This window comes from Orycteropus afer, unplaced genomic scaffold (assembly GCF_000298275.1).
Source record: "Orycteropus afer afer isolate SDZICR_OR568_19922 unplaced genomic scaffold, OryAfe1.0 scaffold00202, whole genome shotgun sequence".
Taxonomy (NCBI): Eukaryota; Metazoa; Chordata; class Mammalia; order Tubulidentata; family Orycteropodidae; genus Orycteropus; species Orycteropus afer.
In genome coordinates, this window is record NW_006921789.1 from 6,102,829 (window position 1) to 6,123,689 (window position 20,861).

Below are 20,861 nucleotides of genomic sequence, written 5' to 3' on the forward strand. Positions count from 1 at the left end.
ATTTATATAAACTAATGGCGGGTTAGATAGTAGGGAATCCAAAATACATACAATGCTTTATTTTTTTTCAGTAGCATTTCTTGCAAGTAAGCAAATAAATGTATTTTAGTACACAATTCATTGTACTACTTCAGTCCATCTTCATTTTCAACAGCTATTGCCTTTATGTTTTTCTCTACATATATCCGTTGTATCTGTGTTTCCTAGCACATCTTATAAAAGAATAAAATGGAATTAGTTCAGCAATAAATACCATTCACTTCTGAAATGGTATTTTAGATGGATGAATATGAAAATAGGCTTACCTCATCCCATTCTAAAAGGTAGTTGGTGATTTTTGAACCATTGTCAATTGGTGCCTAAAAAAAGAAGAAGATGAGATTAGAAAATGGTGTTTGTTCATAAAAACTTAATAGACAAATACTATGTTCTGACAGTTCTATGTTCTCCCTTCAAGGGGATAACCTGGAATTTCTTGGTCAAACATTATCACAAATTACTTAATACAATTCAACTGTAGAGAGTATCCCTACCATTAAATCATTCTGTTAACAGCCATCCCTGTCTTCCTCTACCACCTCTACCTTTATACCTACCTCCTCTGGGGATGAAATTTTTAAGAGAAAACTTTAAATTCAAGAGGAGAGAGAGAAAAAGCAGCTGAGACGGACAGACACTACCAGGAGTCTGGTGAGGTAGAGGTGACTCATCAGGGAAGTTCATTGTCAAGAGAGTACAATTTTATATCTTCTCCCATACCATTTTGTTTTTAAGCACTTAAAATTAAAAAGCCATTTGTGGCATTAAGAGACGCCTTTTTGAAAAAAATGAGATCCTCTGGGTGGATTAACCAGGAGTTACTAGCCCTTCACATATTAAAAACGTAGTTTCATCATTTGTTTTCCTTATAATAGCAGGCTGGGAGCGGCTTCACTGAGGAAACTGAGGTTCTGAACAAGAGGAAAAGGAATAGAGAACTTTGGAGAAAAGAGTCTTTTGTGGGACTGGCACTGCCAGAATGGGGTGTCACAGGTGGTTCCTGGTAGAACAAGAGTAATGAGATGTAGAGAGAGATCTAGGAGGTGGTGGTGGTAGGGAACAACAGAAAGAGTAGGGTGGTGTCTACCACTTCAAAGCTGCATCTGGGCTTGGTTCTTCCCTAGGAAAAGAACAGGAGACCAAGAAACAGTACAGTGTCTTAGCCCCAGTCAAAGCTGGATTTCAATCACCAGAGCTGCATTTCAATCGCAGCTTGGCCATTTACTTGTAATGTGTGGTGTGATCCTTGATGCTTAAGATCAATGTCTAATTTCTTATTGTAAGAATGGATGGGTGTCATTAAGTAATTATGAGACAATATATACAAATCACCTACTAAACAAATACACACACACACACACACACATATGCTTAGTAAACAGCAGCTGCTGTTATTATTATTAACAATAAAACATCATCAGGGGCTCAGTAAATGTTAGTTAAATTAATAAAGAAGCTCTTTTCCATCTTCTTCCCCCGGCCCCCTTCTGAGTCATACAATTCCTGAATCCCAAATCCCAGCTCTCAGATAAGTGCTCTAAGTTGTCCTGAACAGGCTTTTGTGGGCTGCCTTTGGGGGATAGGATAGAGAGATGCATTTGAAGTCCTCAATAACGGACAGAATCAGTGTTAGACAAAAACTCATTCCTAAGGTGAAGACTAGATGGCGCATGGCTTCCTCTAGAAAAAGTATTTAATAGTTTTCTCTAAGATAATTCTAAGATACATTTTACAAACACAAAAAACTCACTGCCATCGAGTCCAGCAACTGACTCACAGCAGCCATATGGAACAGAGCAAAATTACCCCACTGAGTTTCCAAAGCTGTGAATCTTTAGGGAAGGAGACTGCCTCATCTACCTTCTGCAGAACAAGTGGTGGACTCAAACTACCAAACTTTTGGTTCATAGTTGAGCATTTTAATCACTGTACCACCAGGGCTCCTTTTCTATCACACCAAAAAAAAAAAAAACCTTAAACTCACTGCCATGGAGTCAATTCTGACTCACAGCAGGGTTTCAGTGGCACAAATCTTTACAGAAGTAGATTGCCCAGCTTTCCTTCCTCCTACCACACCAGTCAGACCCTAATTCCTTGGGGGGGAGGGTACACAGACATATCCGCTGTGTATATAACAACTGTTGCTGATTAATGAGTAAGTGTTGGAATATCTTTAGCTCTTTCAGTGTCTTCATGGATTCAAGGACAGGCCACAGGTAGAGAATGGTTCCCTGTCCTTGTGTTCCTGGAGCACTTGACTCAGGAAAATTGCTCTAAGGTCACTGAAATGAAAACTGAATCTAGAATTTTTTCCATGATGGATGGAACAAGAGTATGTTTATGATTCACAATTAAACAAAGGGAGAAAGAGAATGGGAAACATTTTTCTCCTGATAAGAAAATTAGAGGAATTCTACCTGAGACCTGAATTCACCAGGTTTCAAGCAGAGTATGTATCAGTGATTCCCAACTTTAGGTTTATAAGACCCCAGGTTCCCTCCAAAAATCTTAAGAAGATTGCTTATATGATCTAAACAAAATGGATTTTAATTATTTCCTTAAAGAAAGATATATTTACATATGTGTATATATAGGACATGTTTTCAAATGGATATATATGCTCCAAAGAATTAAACAATGATGATCAGTTGGGTGTTACTCTGAAAAGGTAGGGAATCACTGACCTGTATTATCCCTGGAAGCCAGGAAGGAAAATAAAATAGTTCAGTTTCTAAGCCAGTTTCAACTTTGCCTTTGTTCAAAATAACACACTCAGATTGGCCATTGGCTATAAGACTACAGCTGCCCACATGAGAACAAAGCCTATGCTTTGCTGTTGACCGCCCTTCTCAACTGCTATTATCAATTTCCTAAATAAATTTGATCTTGTTTACAAATAAAAAGACAAAATATTTCTTCACGGGTAATGGATCTCCCTTGCCATGTGGTTTCTCTCACAGATTATCATTGCACCCATACCATAAATCTTTATTATCCTCTATCTTCATCTGTATGCCATTTGTGAAGATATGACACAAAAGGAACATATGTTACATTTTAAACTATTTTTTTAAATATCAATATAGAGGAATAATTACTATTGAGAACGACAACATAATCTACCATTCTCTTGCACACACATAACCATGACTAACAAGCTAATGACACACCTACAGGAAGGCTCAATAGGGCAACAGTTAGTTGTAGCCAGTAAATAGCATTTCATGAGAACTACTACCTAATTTAGCCTTTTATTTTTTTAATTAGTAACCCTGACTTATCTAAGGCCTAATTAGTGAAAATTAATCAAGTCTTAATTTAGATTAAAACACTAAACATCCCATACAGAATTTTAAAGATAAATATTATATGTCACCATTGAAATAAGCCAACAGAGCCATAAACCTACCTGATTTCTAAATCTTTCTTCATAAAATTTTTTACTGACGTCCACAAATATTTGTTAACCTAAACCATTAGTAAATGATAGTAAGCATTTTAAGTATTTGTATCACTTACAAAGTATTGCTTACCTAGGAAATTTAGGAAATTTTGCTGCAAAGAGAGTGAAAGCTGGATTTTGCAGTTCCTTCCTCCCACTCCCCCCTTGCCCAATTTTAACGGAAAGGGTGAGTTTGGTGTCATAATAATTTGTTTCTACCATGTAGAAAAATCAAACAGTATCATAGCACTGGGACAGCACAACATCAATGTTTCAAATGGGTACGGACTGACATTATATTAACTTCAGACTGCTACTGACACTTTGAGCCACCCACCTTCCACTGCAAGGTTAGTGAACTTTTGCTCCTGTGTGCCAGTTTAGGCGGAAAAGGGCACTCGGGTGCACAGCTGTGGGTGGTGAAGCTAACTGGCTCAGAGCAGGATCCCTTTACGGAATTGTACATGGCATAGACCCTGAAAACAAAACAGATAAACACATTCAGTGGCAATGGCCAATCACAGAAGACCATTATTTTTATCTCACCTTTGCCTCAGGACCTTCTGTAAATGAACAGAATTTCTTGTATAGTGAACACCATGACTCTTGTTCATATATGCTGGCCTTGCCCTCACCTAAATATGGTCAGTATTATAGGTGCTGTTAAGTCAATTTCAAATCATGGCAGTCCTGTGTTTGTTAGAGTAGAATTGTGTTCCACAGAATTTTCAATGGCGATTTTTGAGAAGTAGTAGATGGCCAGGCCCCTCTTCCAAGGCACATTCAGGTGAACTCCAACTGCCAACCTTTTGGATAGCAAATTAACACATGACAATGTAGAGTATTTGCCTCAATGTGTTCTCTTTTTCTGCTAATTTTCAGAAACTCCCGGCCACTTAAGATTGAGCAAGTTCTACTGACTAGAAAATAATATTCTTAATAAAGAAAAATAAATCTTAATTCCTAAAATGGTCTCCAAATATACATTCTGTTGGTGTTGCTGTTGCCATTGAGTCATCTCTGACTCATAGTGACCCTGTGTACAGCAGAACAAAACACCGCCCAGTCCTGTGCCAGCCCCATGATCCTTGTTATACCTAAGCCCATCATTGTAGTCAGTGTACACATTCAGTGGCAATGGCCAATCACAGAAGACCATATATTCTCAAAACCAGTATATAAGAGCACTTGGGCAAATTTAATTACTTGACTTCTCAAAGCCTTAAACTGAAAATCTGTAAAATCGGGATGAAAACCAACAGGCCATTCTTGGGTTGACCTTGTCAAGAAAAAGTCTAAGAGTTAAGAACTGGATGAAAAGGAGACAAGCAGCAGTGACAAGAGTCCACAGGCTGGAGAGATACTACACAAACACAACCAACTCTTTTTAACACTGCACAAATTTGTGTAAAAATATGGATGCTTCACACATAGAAACATGTTTGCTGCTGCCAAGTGCATCTCTCACTAATTCAACAAAAACAATGTTTCAACAAAAACAATGTGCAGGTACAAAATATTCATTTGAATGCTTAATTCTTGCACATGGCACCAAGAGTAAAGATGCTTGTTCTGTACATTAAAATGTTTGCCTCAGTGTTAAACACTGATTTCTCCTGAGAAGCTATTAAGAAAAAATATATAATGTACTATCATAATATAACACTCTTCAAAAACCGTAAAATAAGATTATGTCAATATTTTTATCAGTTGCCTTTCTACTTCTCCATTTTTCTTCCTTTTTTTTTACATTGGATCTTTAAAAAATAAATCTTGAAAGCACAAACTTCTAAAAAAGACAACAAAGGAATCTTTGCTGCTTAAAAGAGATCCAAGCTATTCACAGCACTGGTAAAATATATATATAAAGCCCATAATTCTTACAACAACCTTCTCTATGAGGTAAGAAACTCTTCTTATACCATTTCAGAGAGAAGGAAACGCAATCAGAGAAGGGAAGTAAATTTACCAAAGTCACACAGTTAGAAAGTCAGATCAAGCATATTCAGTTCCATAGCTATAACCACTGCCCTCTGTTGCTTACTCCCCTTGCTCATCCGGCAGCTATGTTTCTGTAAACACCCATAATTCATTTCCTCTCTACTCAGTGAAAACAAAAGCTAAAGATAACATTATTAAAAAAAGGTCCTTCTTATGTGTCTAATCTCAAGTCCTTTCTCCTCAGGAAAGATGAACTGTCCATCACAAAAAATTTACAGAGGCTAAGACAAATGTCAACTCTCTATTCCAAAAAGTAAAATACGTATTTATTGTATTTGATTAATCAACCTTATGGAAGGACACTATGACATCTGATGCAAACAAATGATTATGGTTCTGGTGGCCTCCACCTCAGTCTCTATTGAAGGAAATCCTTCCTTTTGCACTCATGAGAAGTGAGGCATCATGTTTATTAAAGTAGAAGGTCAGGGAAAATGAGGGAAACCCTTAATGAGATGGATTGGCACAATAGCCAGAACAATGCCAAAAGATCATGAAGATGGCATAGAGCCGGCAAGATTCTACTACACATAAGGTGGCCGTGGACCAGAGCCACCTTGATGGCAACTGAAAACAAGAAGGTAAGCAGGCACAGGCTGATATAAAACTCCACTGGAAGATTTAGCAAGATCATTTCCATGTGACAAGAAGGGCTCACTGGGAGTAAGTAATAATATGACTCATCAAAGAACATTCCAGACATGGGAAGGCTCCAGCCTGTACTCTGACAGATCAGATTTTGCCAACTGGTAGCTCATTGGTTGAGTATGGCCCAAAGATATGTATATGTATGTGTACCAAATAGAATGTTTTTTAATATGAATTAAAACTATAGGCAGTGGTCATCAAAAAAAAAAAAAAAAAAAAAAAAAGGCAAAGCCAGACATTATGCACTCCTAATCAAAGACCATACCACTACCTATAAAATAGTCTTGCCAGAAAAACTGACCCTGTGTCTGACTAAGTCTTTTTGCAACTTTACAGGAAACACAGAGAACAGGGAAATATATGAAGCAATACCAACACCACAGGGACACAACTAGTCAAACGCAGACCGTGGGAAACTCTACAGGAAAAAAATTATTCCAATAAATAAGTTGCAAGGGGGGAAAATATGGATGGGAAATCTGTAAATTGAAAGAAATGTAAGAGACAGCAACCAATCAGAATATTTAGACCATGCTTGAATTCCATTTTCAACAACCTATTTGAAAAACAGAAAAACACTCATTTTTAGGACAATGTGGAAATGGGAACTGTCTCTAGATTTTAAAGATACTAAGAAATATTTTTTGGATGTATGTATGTGATGACAGCATGACAGCTATGATTACAAGGCAAGGGGGGAGTCATTGTCTTTTAGGGAAACTTTCTGAAACATTTACAGGTCAAATAAGACCAGGTCTGGACTTTACTTCAAAATAACAGGGGTGGGGAATAGGTGAGGTTATCGAGGAAATATATTGGTTGATGGGCACTTGAGAATCCATTAAATTAATCTGGCTAATTTTGACTATAATTGAAATTTTCTGAAATGAAAATAAGTTAAAACAAAACTAAGGCAACACTGAAAAAAGCCTGGAGATCTCTCATGGGGGGGTGGTGGGGAGAACCTTTGACTCTTCTCTTTTGAAACTGAAAGTTTTATAAGAGCTGGATGCACAGGTGTGCTGTAATTGCCCCCTCACCATCAGCCCAGCTGCTAATGAACATAAAGTGTGGGCCCCAGGGGGAGATGATTGCCCTCTGAAGAAATTCAGAACTCTGTTATGCTATCTTAAAGGAGCTCTGGTGGTATAATGCCTAAGGCACTTGATGCCTAACCCAAATGTTGCTGGTTCAAATCCACCAGCCACTCTGCAGAAGACTGGGCAATCTACTTCCGTAAAGATTTACCACCTAAGAAACTCAAAAGGGGTCACTACGAGTCAGAATTGACTTGAAGGTAATGAGGCTGGTTTGGTTCTGGTTATGCTCTCTCACTGGGGAAAGGAGAAAGGACTATTGGCTAGTGCCAGTAACTCTAGAACAGCCTGAAAAGGGGCAATGATGTCCATTGTCTACAGGGAGACTAACATTTTTACTTCCCCTTTTTGTTACCCCTTCTCCTACCTGCTCTCCATACATGCTATCTGACATGTAAACATGGCTTTCTGATTAGTTTTTAATACCGAGAGAGGGGAACTTGGACATTACCCTCTCATGACGTGAACTGGGGTATAGTTGGAAACGATCTAACCCTGTGGATGGGAGCCTCACTTTGAGAACCTAGCCTAATGGTGAGTTGTGCTGTTCTACTCATCCCTGTCCTGTTTATTCTGTAAGTAATAAATGCCATTAGAAGTGTCTAGTCTGTGCTCTGCTCCACACTGTCCTTCACAAAGTGCTTGTGGATACAGTGACACTACAAGAACACTGAGTCCACATTCCTATATTTTAATGATCTGATAAATCTAAGAGTTGCTGTTGTTTCATGACGCTGGGTTGGCTTTGACTCATAGCGACCCCATATACAACAGAACAAAACACTGCCTAGTCCTGCGCCATCCTCACAATCCTTGCTATACTTGAGCCCATTGCTGCAGCCACTGTGTCAATCCATCTCATTGAGGGACTTCCCCTTTTTCGCTGACCCTCCATTTTACCAAGCATGACATCTTTCTCCAGGAAATAGTCCTTTCTGACATGACCAAAGACGAAGCCTGGCTATTCTTACTTCCAAGGAACATTACGGCTGTACTTCTTCCAGGACAGATTTGTTTGTTCTTCTAGCAGTCCATGGTATTTTCCATAGTCTTTGCCAGCACCACTATTCAAAAGCAACAACTCTTCTTGAGTCTTCCTTATTCATTGTCCTGCTTTCACATGCATATGAGGCAATTGAAAATACCATGGCTTGGGTTAGGCACACCTCAGTCTTCAAAGTGAAATCTTAGCTCTTCAACCACTTTAGAAAGTCTTTTGCAGCAGATCTGCCTAGTGCAAGATGACATCCGAACTCTTCACTGCTGCTTCCATGTGTGCTGATTGTCGATCCAAGTAATATGAAATCCTTAACAACTTCAATCTTTTCTCCATTTATCATGATGCTGCTTACTGGTCCAGTTGTGAGAATTTTTATTTTCTTTATGTTGAGTGTAATTCTACTGCAGATTGTAGCCTTTAATCTTCATCAGTTAATTCTTCAAATCTTCTTCACTTTGCAAACAAAGTTGTGTCATCTACATATTTCAGGCTGTTGAGTCTTCATCCAATCCTGTTGCTGTATTCTTCTCCAGCTTCTCAGATTTGCTTAGCATACAGGTTGAATTAGTGAAAGGATAAATCCTGGGGGCACACTCTTCCTCATCTTAAACTATGCAGTATCCCCTTGTTCTGTTGGAACGAAAACCTCCTGGTCTATGTACAGGTTCCTCATGAGCACAATTAAAAGTTCTGGAATTCCCATCTGTGGTAGATTGGGTTCTCTAGAGAAACACAAAAACCAGCAAAGTGTATATATATATTTAGAGAGAGAGAGAGAGAGAAATTTATCTTAGAAAAATGGCTCACAAGTGTATAGAAGGCGGCAAGTCCAAGTCTCTGGAGGAAACGGGTGGTGGCAGCCTTAGCTTCCGTAAGCACAGGGGGCCGAGCAATTCAAGGCTGGCAGGCAGTACACTGGTTGTTGACTCCAACAAAAGATGAATCCAAGATCTCCAGGCTGAGTGGTGGGCTGCTCACTCACAGAAGTTTGTAGTCCGCACACCAGGGTTCCAATCCCTCGAAGAATGTGTCTCTTCCCAGGATGTCCCTGGATATCTTGGAAGCAGGCCACACCCCTAGGGAAACTCCCCTTGGGCAGACTGGCCACTCAGAACACAGTCATCTGATCCCATCATGGGAACAACCACACAAAACTGGAGTCCAGCCAAGTTGACACACAGCTCCAACTATCACACCATCCTTCTCGATGTTATCCATAATTTGTTGTGATCCACACAGTCAAATGCCTTTGTATAGTCAAAAATAACACAGGTAAACCCCTTTCAGGTATTCTTTACTTTCAGCCCAAATCCAATGATATCTTTCATTCCACATCTTCCTCTGAATCCAGCTTTAATTTCTGAAAGTTATCTGCCAATATACTGCTGCAAACATTTTTGAATTCTCTTCAGCAAAATTTTACTTGTTGTTATTTTTAGCTACCGTTGAGTCTTCTCTGACTCACAGCAACCCTGCGCAGAGCAGAACGAAATATTGCCCAGTCCTGTGCCAGCATCATGATCCTTGTTATAGCTGAGCCCATCACTGCAACCACTGTGTCAATACATCTCACTGAGGGCCTTCCCCATTTTCATTGACCCTCCACTTTATCAAGCTTGATATCCTTTCTCCAGGAAATGGTTCCTTCTAACAATAAGACCAAAGTAGGTGAAATGAAGTATGACCATTCTCACTTCCAAGGAGCATTCCAGCTGCACTTCTTCCAGGACAGATTTGTTAGTCTTTTTTAGCAGTCCATGGTACTATTAGCACTCTTCACCAAAACCACAACTCAAAATATCAACTCTTTTCCGGTCTTCTTCATTCATTGTTTAACTCTCACATGCATAAGAGGCAACTGAAAATACAATGGCTTTAGTTAGGCTCACCTTAGTCTTCAAGGAGACATCTTTGCTTTCAGGATTTTTGTTTTCTTAATATTGAGATGTAATCTAAACTGCAGATTGTAGTCTTTAATCTTCAAAAGTAAGTGCTTCACTATTTACAATGGCAAAAATATGGAAACAACCTAGGTGTGCATCGACAGAAATGGATAACCAAACTGTGGTACATAAACACAACGGAAAACTATGCAACCTAAAGAACAATGTAGAATTTGCACAACACTGTATAACATGGATGAACTTGGAGGACATGATGCTGAGTGAAATAAGTTAATCACAGAAGGACAAATATTGTTATTAGTTCGTTACTGTAAAAAGTCAAGGAAAAGTATACATATGGAAGGAAATTTTCTTTGTTGGTTACCAGGGGTGAGAGGGGAGGGGAGGGAACACTGTTAGATAGGTAGAAACACATATTGATTTGGGTGAATGGCAATGTACCAAATGTCAGTGATCAACGTGGTGGCACTGAGGAAGGGGAAGACATAGGGAGGTACATGGGAGGTACAGACAACAAAGATGAACCCTTTTGCACATACAGTACTGTGTTGTCAATGAAGGCAAACATGGGTATAGGGGTGGACAGATAGGTGGACAGGCTGAACTATTAGGTATGTCTATGCAGTGTGGAGTATACCCAAGACCATGCATAGGCTTGGCAGACAACGGTTCTACAAGTGTATTTGTATGTTCTGTAAGAATTCCCATGCATATAAAAGAGCTGACAAGGGACAAGGTTGTATTTACTTCTTGGCCACAGCCAGCTACCCAGAGGGAGCGAGTAATTGAACCTATGGGCTTGGGACCACAGTCGCAGGGGACATCAAGCTCAATTGGCGTAATATGCTACACAAAACATTGTTCCACCTCCTACTTTGGTTGAGTAGTGACAGGGATCTTAAAAGCTTGCAAGCAGCCATCTAGATGCAAAGATGGGTCTCTCCTCATCCACAGCAAAGAAGAATGAAGAAATCCAAAGATTCATGGAAATAATTAGTCTCAGCAACTGGTACACCATGCGATCCACAGCCTATACGACTATGAGACCAGAAGAACTAGATGGTACCCAGCTACCACTGTCAACCACTCGGAGGGGGATCTATAAGAGATCCTGGGTAGAGAGGGAGGACAATGTGGAACAAAACTCAAAATCATTTGGAAAAAAAAAGGGGGGGACAGGTCTGCTGTCTGATAGAGCCTGGGGGAAACACTGAGACTGTGCCTCCCAGTTGCCCCTTAGGTCTGGAATTGAACCCACACCTGTGGCTTCCAGTCAAACAAAAGACAGGCATATGAGATGAACATTTACCTGAGGCAGATACACTCCTTGGAGAGAACAATCATGGGAGAAAGAAGGGCTGTTTATACACAGGGAGACAGTTCAGGGGACAGGAGTGCATGGAGGGTAGACACAGGGAAGAGGTAACTATCGGGAGGAAGTGGGAGGGGAACTGTTGCATTGTGGTAAATTGTGGTCAATGTCATGAGACCAAGTGTATGTGAACTGCTATATGGAGAGTGAATGTGTTCTGTAAACTTTCACCCAAATCACACAAAAAAAGGGAAGTGCTTCAAGTCATCCTCACTTTCAGCAAGCAAAGTTGTGTCATCTGCATATCACAGGTTGTTAATGAATCTTCCTCCAATTCTGATGCCATGTTCTTCATATAGTCCAGCTTCTTGGATTATTTTCTCAGCATATAGACTGAATAAGTAGGTGAAAGGATATAACTCCCTTTTTGGTTTTAAATCATGTAGTATTCCCTTGTTTTGTTTGAACAGCAGTCTCTTGATCTATGTACAGGTTCCTCATAAGTACAATCAACTGTTCTGGAATCCCCATTCTTCTCAATGTTACCCACAATTTGTTATGATCCACACAACCAAATGCTTTTACACAGTCGATAAAACACAAGTAAACATCTTTGTGATATTCTTTGCTTTGAGCCAAGATTCATCTAACATCAGATATGCTATCTCTCATTCCACGTCCTCTTCTGAATTCAGTTTGGATTTCTGGAAGCTCTCCGTCAATATACTGGCACAACAGTTTTTGAATTATCTTCAGTAAGATTTTACTTGCATGTGGTATTAATGATATTGTTTGATAATTTCCACATTCTGTGAGATCACCTTTCTTTGGAATGGGTACAAATATGGATCTCTTCCAGTCAGCTGGCCATGTAGCTGTCTTCCAAATCTCTTGGCATAGCCAAGTGAGTGCCTCCAGCATAGCATCTATTTGTTGAAACATCTCAATGGGTATTCTGTCAATTCCTAGAGCCTTGTTCTTTGCCAATTCGTTCAATGCATCTCCAACTTCTCCCTTCAATACCACTGCTTCTTGATCATATGCCACCTCCTGAAATGGATGATGATCAACCAGATCTGTTGGTACAGTGACTGTGTATTCCTTCTATCTTCTTTGAATGTTTCCTGCATCATTCAATATTTTGCCCATAGAATCTTTCAATATTGCAATTCGAGGCTTGAATTTTTTCCTCAGTTCTTTCAGTTTGAAAAATGCTGAACCAGGGAAAGAAGAGTCATTTCATAGGGAAATATAAATGTATTACATACAAACCCCAAAATGTGACATATCAAGGTATTCCTCCATCATTTCATCCATCAATTAACACTGTTCATCAAATAGAGAGCAACAAATTGTAGTAACAGTAATTGGATTTTTTTTTTTTTTAAACCAGTAACATTTTCCAGTTAACAAAGTCTCTGAAAATGATGATTTGCTTTAAGGAATGCTTCTTCTTTATTGCCTCCCCTCCCAATAAGATGACACAGGTGTTCCCTAAATATCATCATGTGGTAGGAAGATCTGTAGAGTATGATTTGTTTTCTGGATTAACTAAATCAGTACACGGATTAGTTTCTTTTGATTTTATACCAGAAAAGGATGTATTTTTTCTAAAATATCATTAATTTTGCTCTGGGCTTTCACATTTGTTTCAGCTTAGACCCTGGCTAAATGCTTATGAAACAGGTGTGCCAAGAATTTTAGAAGTATGCCTCCAGCACACCTTGAACATACTGGGGGAAAAAAAACAAAAAACAAAAAAAACCTCACTGCCATCGAGTCAGATCTAACTCTTGGGCTTCCGAGGTGGTATGTCTTCTTTCTGAGGAGTGGCTGGTGGGTTTTAACTGCCAGTCGTCTGGTTAGCAGTCAAATGCCTTAGGTACTATGTCAACTAAGAGCTACATTTCTGGTCAATAACACCTATTTCATAATCCTGTACTATGCTGGTCAACCATATTTTTGGAAATGTTTCATCACATTAATTTTTCTGAGAAATATTACATGATATCATCTCTGGGCAATGTTTTTTTTTCCAAACTGTTTATGCAAATGACTGGAAAATTGCTTCTTACAAATTTTATCCTGAAAATCCTATCCATTCCATCACTGGGATTCCTCATTTTTCTATCAATAAAATACAAGTTCAATTCTATAACAGAACAGGTATTTTAAGGCCATCTGAAAAAAGGAATATATTTTTCTAGGAAATGTATATTCAACATGCAGAGAAAACCACTAAAGCGTACGTGTAAGTATTTTTATATACATATGTTTATTTATGTATTGGATTTTTCTCATTGCCCCCCTCCCTTCCTAATGTACAACTAGTCATAAAGGGACACAAACTTTTAGGATGGAGACTCTGTGCTAGTGACTTTATATCATAAGTAGCACAATATACCCAATATGCATTCAACCAACTGAATTTATAAATCCAAAAGAGCAATTTGTATAAGAACTGAATACAAACATGGTCATTTTTGTAACGATCTAACCAAATACCCAAATTTTAAATTCTGCTGATCAAAAATATTGTTTTCCTCATTCACCATTAGGAGAAAAAGAAAGAACAGTTGTTGAATACATGACAATGATATACAAAACTTCTTAGCAAACTGAGAAAGAAAAAACTTTAAAACATGAAATGTCTCAAGAAATAAGTTTTTTATGTAGAATTTGGTCCAACTAGCATGCTAGACACCAATATAAAAAGCCCCGAGCACATAACTTGTGAAATGGTCTAAATGACACCACTAGTCTCTTAATAAATTATTCCCTTAGCAGTGAGGTGGTGTTGAGAAGAGGCTAAGAGTTGTTCTTGCCTAGTAACTGAGGCCAAGGACCAGGTAGTACAATGATAGGGCTCTGAAATCTAGAGAATGTTACTTCAAAAAAACGGTCTGTATATCTGACTGGTGAATTCATACAATATACACGAACATAGGGAAGAAAAAGCTGGAAACGAGAAAAAGCATTATATAAAGGTACTGAGCAATCAGTGTGAATGGAATGGAAAGGCATCAGAGTAGCAAAATCAGAAGCAACGAAAAACCTAAGAGCAGAAGCCCTGCTGAACTCTCCCTAAAGGGGAGATTTCAGTGTATGATTCATGAAAGACACCCTTCACTCCACTGAGCACTGATATGAACAAAGACTTGTACATGCCTTAGTTAAAATGTGCGATATTAAGAACCAGAAAGAAAATTACCCTGTTCCATGCCATTAAAAAGAAGAATCTGTTTTCTTCAGTAGCTAGGCAGACTTCTATAGGCAACACCTTTTAAACTGGTAATGCACAAAGAAATAAAAATGGCAATGAATGTAACTGCTTATTTTATTGCTGTCCAAAAATAGGATTCTTCTGTTGTCATGTTATTAAAATTTAGCGAGGGAATTATTTCTATATAACCTTTTGAGGCCTTAAATTATCTTTACAAGTATATTCAAGGTTACTATATGTACTAAAAGCTTACATTCCTGAACCTTAGATTTTTGAGAATCTCAACTACGTAATAAAGAGAGATTTTGCTCCTTCTTCTTCAGTGCTGAAAATGATGTATCTTTACCCCAATAAAATAGTGAGTGTTATTTTCGAAAGATACAGGATGTCATGAAGTCCTTAATTTTTATTTTCAGAGTGTAGAAAAACTAAAACAACTTGGAAAAACAAAAAGCAAACAAAAGCACCTGCACAACACTTTACAAGTTTATAACAGACTGTACACATCTCATTAGATTCACACCACCTCTTTGAAGCTAGTTATTATCATCCTCACTATACAAATGAGAATGGCTTGCGTAAACTTACACTCGCAGTAATTAACAGCACCATTAACTTCAAATTCCAGGCGTGTCCATTATGTATCATGCTGCCTGTTCAATGCAATTCAAGGCAAGGGAAACGAAAATGAAGGTAGAGTTAGAAGTGACAGCTTTGAGTTTAAAAAATGGAATACTATATATGGAAAGAGAATGGGAGATCTATATGGAGTATGGATTAAGCAAGGTAAAAAGACTACGGTTTGGACTGTAGACATTTTTATCAGGAGAGAGAATTAAAAAAAAAAAAAAACTAAAATAGACCATCACACCAAGGGGAAGGAAGTTTTTCTCTTTCTCTGGCAAGCACAGAGCTAGGCCCAATTAATAACTGGTGGCTTCTTAGTCTGTGCATACGTAGGATCACACGTGCCGTAGATGCCACATGGGAGGGCTCCCAAATGCCTGAGCAGAAATGCTGGGTCAACTGCTTCCTATGACTTTTATGGAGTCCATTAATTATTTCTTATATTTGCCCGGGAGTTCAAGGTTTTCCTAAATTGGGAGCTCTGGTAACATAGTGCCTAAGGCACTTGACTGCTAACCAGAAGGCTGGCGGTTCAAACCCACTAGCCACTCCTCGGAAGGAAGGTTGGGCAATCCTACTTCTGTAGTGATACTGCCTCGGAAACCCAAGGAGGGGTCGCTATGAGTCGGGGCCGACTCGACGGCAAATAACAACAAGAAGAAGAAGAAGACAGGAGTAAAAACTGTTGAGTAAGTTTTCTTGAAATTTACCTTTTGGAAGAGGGGTTTAAACAAAAAAAAAAAAGGAAGGGAACAACAATGTTAAATAAAGGGTTGGTTCTTTGTGAGATCTGATTTTCTTAAAAAGGATATTATAAGCATCTGAATGAATGGAAAATTAATAAAGTAAACCTTTAGTAAAGCAACAACCATACACTTTTCAAAACATTATGGAGAAAAAAGGAAACATAAGTTAACAATGAATAACGGATAACATTAACATTTACACGGCTCCCTATACAGTGTTACTTTTATCTGGTTTGCTGTTAAATCGACCACTATGAAGAATGGATAAGCCATCTCAGCTTCACAAATGATAGAAATCTTTTTGCACAGGCTATGTGAAAAGTTCAATGTATGGGTTGAAGTTATTAATAAATTCAAAATCCATAAGTTTTTATTTAAACAGGAAGAAATCGTTACAAAAGAGTTAATCTAAATAATAACACAGCTTAGCAGGTGCGCACTTTATGACAGAATATAAAACACCACCTTGCTCTTACACATACTGCTTTAAACTCAGTTCTAAGCACTATGCTTAAAATATAATATAACCTCAACACATCCCAGGTTTCCTCCCTTTCTTACTGAGAAAACTGTAACATAGGGATTCTATGTGACTTAACCAAAGTTAAAACAGCCAATCAATGGCAAAACCAGAATTAGAATTCAAGCCTCCCGATAATTAGTATATCCTCTCCCTACTAGACCACACTGCCTTCAACCCATCACAAAGGAACATATGGTAAGAATTAACTTTTCAAAAGTATAACAAAGGACATGTACTTGGTGCTTCCAATTTTATTACCATCATTATGTATACATACATAATTAGGAGAATCTGTTATTGTGTACCTTGCAAAATAAAAGTACATTTTCTAGTAAATGTAAACATTAAATTCAACAAAACTTAAATTAAAAAACAAAAATGTTATAGATCATATCCAGAAACCTGCCTATTTGCAAATGGATAGATGGCTGTATCAACTGGGCTTTGTAAAAATTCAGACCATCGTTTTCTCCTCACAGGTCTGTGGCTGGCTGGGTTCTTCCTAAAATAAACTAGCCCTGCCTTCCAAAGTAATCTCAGTAAATATCCTAGATGGCATATCATATACCACATGGTTCACTGTTTTGCCAAATTGGGTTAATTAGTGTCAGATATAATGTGATGTTTGCATCATTTGCCTTCTTTCAAAACCTACTGACTTTTAAGATCCAAAAGTATTCCTTGCAACACAAAAAGGGTTACTTAGTCATTTAAGCTGGCCAGATAGTTCATGCATATGGTCTATAAGACAAAACAGAACACACCCTTAGTTGGGGGGAAAAAAAAATAGAAAGAAAAGATTATATATTAAACCATGCAACCCAGTAGATCTTAGAAGGCCACATAAAATAAAAATTACTTCTCAACATAATTTTTAAAATTCTGCTCAGTGCATCACTTACTTTTCTATTACCAGAAGCTCTTCCATGCACTCACAGGCAGAACTCCAACAAGTGACCAATGAGCCACAGTCCCATACATTTCAGGTACACAAGTGCCATTAATTACAACCTTTTAACAGAGGCCACATGATTTACTTCAGTGATCTGGATGCTCTAATACAGTTCAGTTCTTATATCCTAAACTCACCTCACATGATAATCAGTTGCTGGTCTAAGATCTTTCAGGTTACATTCTAATTCTTCTCCACTGCAAAGAAAAGTCAATCATAAGTTAATGATATTTCAAAAGTAACACAGTTTTTGGAATTGGTTTTCACAGCCATGTACCACCAATGTTTCAAGAAGAACTATGATGTCTTGATTCTACCATAAGCCAGAAATAAACTTTCTTATTTGGTCTCATTGCATTTTTGGACTTGCAAATCAAATTCCTTTTAATGATGCCATCCAAGATGCAGAAAATGCTAAGGTTAACTAATATAATTTCAAAATGCAAGCAATTTAGTATGTTCTCTCTATGTAGGGGAGCAGCCTTATCATTTCTTAAAACTGCAAGTAAAAGTAAGTAACTGTATCAGCTGTTGATAAAGGGTAGCTCTCAGACCTACCCTGGCAGGAATCCCAACTACCTCAACTTCCAGACTCTCTTAATGAAATCTCAATCTCCATCCCTCCAATACAAGTGCACTTGACAGCTTTCTTATAAAAAAATAAAATCATTTAGATGACCATAAATTGCAACTGAAGCACTACCTACCCATGAGGAAATAAATGGAAAATAAAGAATATTCCTTTAAAAATTTTTAAAAGGTGGTAGGAGTGGTGGTGGTAGAGTATGTATTCATCACAAATGTCAGTGTCATTAAAGGCAGAGGAAGATTGTAGGAAAGCTTTAAACAAGGCAAACAAGGCATGACAGCTAAATGCAGTATCTGACCCTAGATTGGATCCAGTCCTGGAGGGGAATAAGCATACTCTAATGACACCGTTAGATCAAAACTGACAGAAGTACAATATGGGCAGAGGACTAGATAAAATTTATATGTGTAAACTCATGAAGCTGATAAATGTATTGTGGTTTCTTTAAGTGAGTATCTTTATTCTTAGGAAATATACATGGAAGTTAGTGGTAAAGGGCCATGATCTATGTAATCTATGGAAAAAAAAATAGGAGAAAAAAGGAGAGAAGAGGTCCAATGATAAAGCAAACAGAGCAAAATGTTAATAATAGGTGAACATGGGTAAAGAGTATACAAATATTCCTTGATCTCTTTATTATTACAACTTTTTATAAATTTGAAATTATTTCCAAATCAAAACTTTTAATACAAAGCTACAGATTGGAAGTCTATGCCCACACATTGCTGCAGCTCTGTTGTTTGACTTGCACTCTATTTTCAAAATATTAATTTGCTAAATTAGTTTCATCTCTTGGAACTTTATGTAACAATTCAGCTTTTCAGCATCTCTTGGGAAAAAATCCTATAGTTGCTAATTCTGGGCTCCATTCCCTCATGGCAACAACCAATTTCAGAGGAGTGGTGGCTGCTCCCTTCCAACAGAGGCAGGAGCTTTCCTGTTACTCCTAACCCTTCACACATTTCTCATTTATGTCACTTGCATAGCCCCTCCATTCATTTGCGCCTCTAGCTCCTATCACCAATTTGAACACTGCACTCAACAGAATCTACCTGTTTGTTTCTTGGTTGGAGTGGAGGAAGTGGCTCTCTGTATTTATCTAAGGTTTCTACTAACAGTGATTTTTTCAAAATAGATCAAAATGATCGTGAGGCAGGGTAAGAAGTTAGGATTTTATTCTAATCACAATGGGGATTTACTGAAGTGCTTTCTGCAGAGGAGAAACATGGCCTGACTTATAGCGCTGCTGTGTGCAGGCTAGATTGCAGGAGAGGTGGGTGCTGGGAGACTCTGAGGGGATTCCTGCAGAAGTCCAGGGAAGAGACAACGGAACAGTATAGGCAGTGAGAGGAGTAGAGAGCAGCCAAGGGGCTTCCTTCCTCATCTCTCTCCACCTTTTCTTTGTCGGGTAGAAGACACATTCCTAGAACAAGATAAGAAACAGGAACAGGAATGGGGGATACAAGGTCTGTACACCGATACAGCAGGGAAATGAGAAAGCAAGTGGCAGGGAGGGAAGCGGGATTTATGTGACTACGTTACCTTGGGCTGAGACAGCTCTTCCAGGAAGGGCTTCCTTCACAGGAAGGTCAAAAAGGAGTTAAAACTGACTCTGGTATCTGAGCAGTGCCCAGCAATGACAAAGAAGAAAAGACTTGACTCTGAAATTTACCACATTTAGAATACAGCCATAAATCATTTAAATAGTTACTATCTGGGAGTCTATAAGTAGAAGGGGCTGTTTGGAGGCTAACCCCATATTCTGTGTGCAAAATTTTCTGAGCATTTAAGAAAGCCTTGGTATGAAATGTTGTGAAATAGTAATCTTTATTACATGGAAAACTACTGAGGACAGAAAGTAAAGAGAACTGAAAAGACATTAACCTTATTATAGAATTTTTAAAAAAATCTGAAAGTCACAGTTTGATAGACATTAGCAGAAAAATTTTATTAGTACTGTATTGACAAGCTAACAAAACCAAATGAAAATCACCAAAACCAAATAGCTCTACAATGCTGTTATTGTTTATTGCTGTCAATTCAGACTCATGGTGACCCCATGTGGAATATTAATTTCTAATTAATAATTTTGTTGAAACTAACCCTTGACATTATTGTTATTATTATGGCTAATTCTTAAAATAAAATATTTAAAGGCAAATTTGCAAAGCCATTAACATTTTCCTTTGTTTTCGATTTTCCTTAATGACCTCAATTTCAGTTTAGCAGCAAGGAAAACACATGGAAACCAAGGTCTACCTGTAAATGATCTTGTATTTTCCATCTCGTCCTTTGTCTGATAAGGCCACCTCATAACTGTAGGGGAAGGAAAGACCACTGTGGGGTCCACACGAAAGCCCAACTGGGGGAGCCCAGGACAGCACAACTGCTCTTGCCTGAATATTAGACACCTGAGGAAGAATCAGACAGGGTGAGAGTGTTCAAATCCATTTCACCTGTTCAAATCCATTTTTTTTGTAATTATCAGTAATGGCATAAAACTGGATTAGAGTTAATCCATGGTGAACAATTTTAACAGAAGACATTCTATATGGTGCTTTTTTGTCAGATCCCTGATGCCCAAAATATAGTTCTTGCAACATCTGCCCTTTCAACCAAGCTCCATGCAATTCACACTCAGTCCTCTAGAAACGTGTCAATCATGTTTGGCTTTTTCTTTCTTCTTCTTCTTCTTCTCTTTTTTTTTAAGGCAAAAAGTTTAATGCAAGACTCAGTGATCTACATGACAGCCATCATA

General features: G+C 38.2%; 1 protein-coding gene across 1 annotated transcript in view; it reads right to left on the reverse strand.

Annotated features, from left to right (window-relative positions):
* The window catches only part of FNDC3B (fibronectin type III domain containing 3B), a 366,502-nt gene that overhangs the window by 100,643 nt on the left and 244,998 nt on the right, over positions 1-20,861 (reverse strand). The window contains exons 7-10 of the mRNA XM_007948108.2: positions 20,363-20,514; positions 17,652-17,711; positions 3,819-3,957; positions 306-359 (exon numbers count right to left, since the gene is read on the reverse strand). Coding sequence (XP_007946299.1) covers positions 306-359; positions 3,819-3,957; positions 17,652-17,711; positions 20,363-20,514 — 405 coding nt within the window. The remainder of the gene's footprint in view (positions 1-305; positions 360-3,818; positions 3,958-17,651; positions 17,712-20,362; positions 20,515-20,861) is intronic.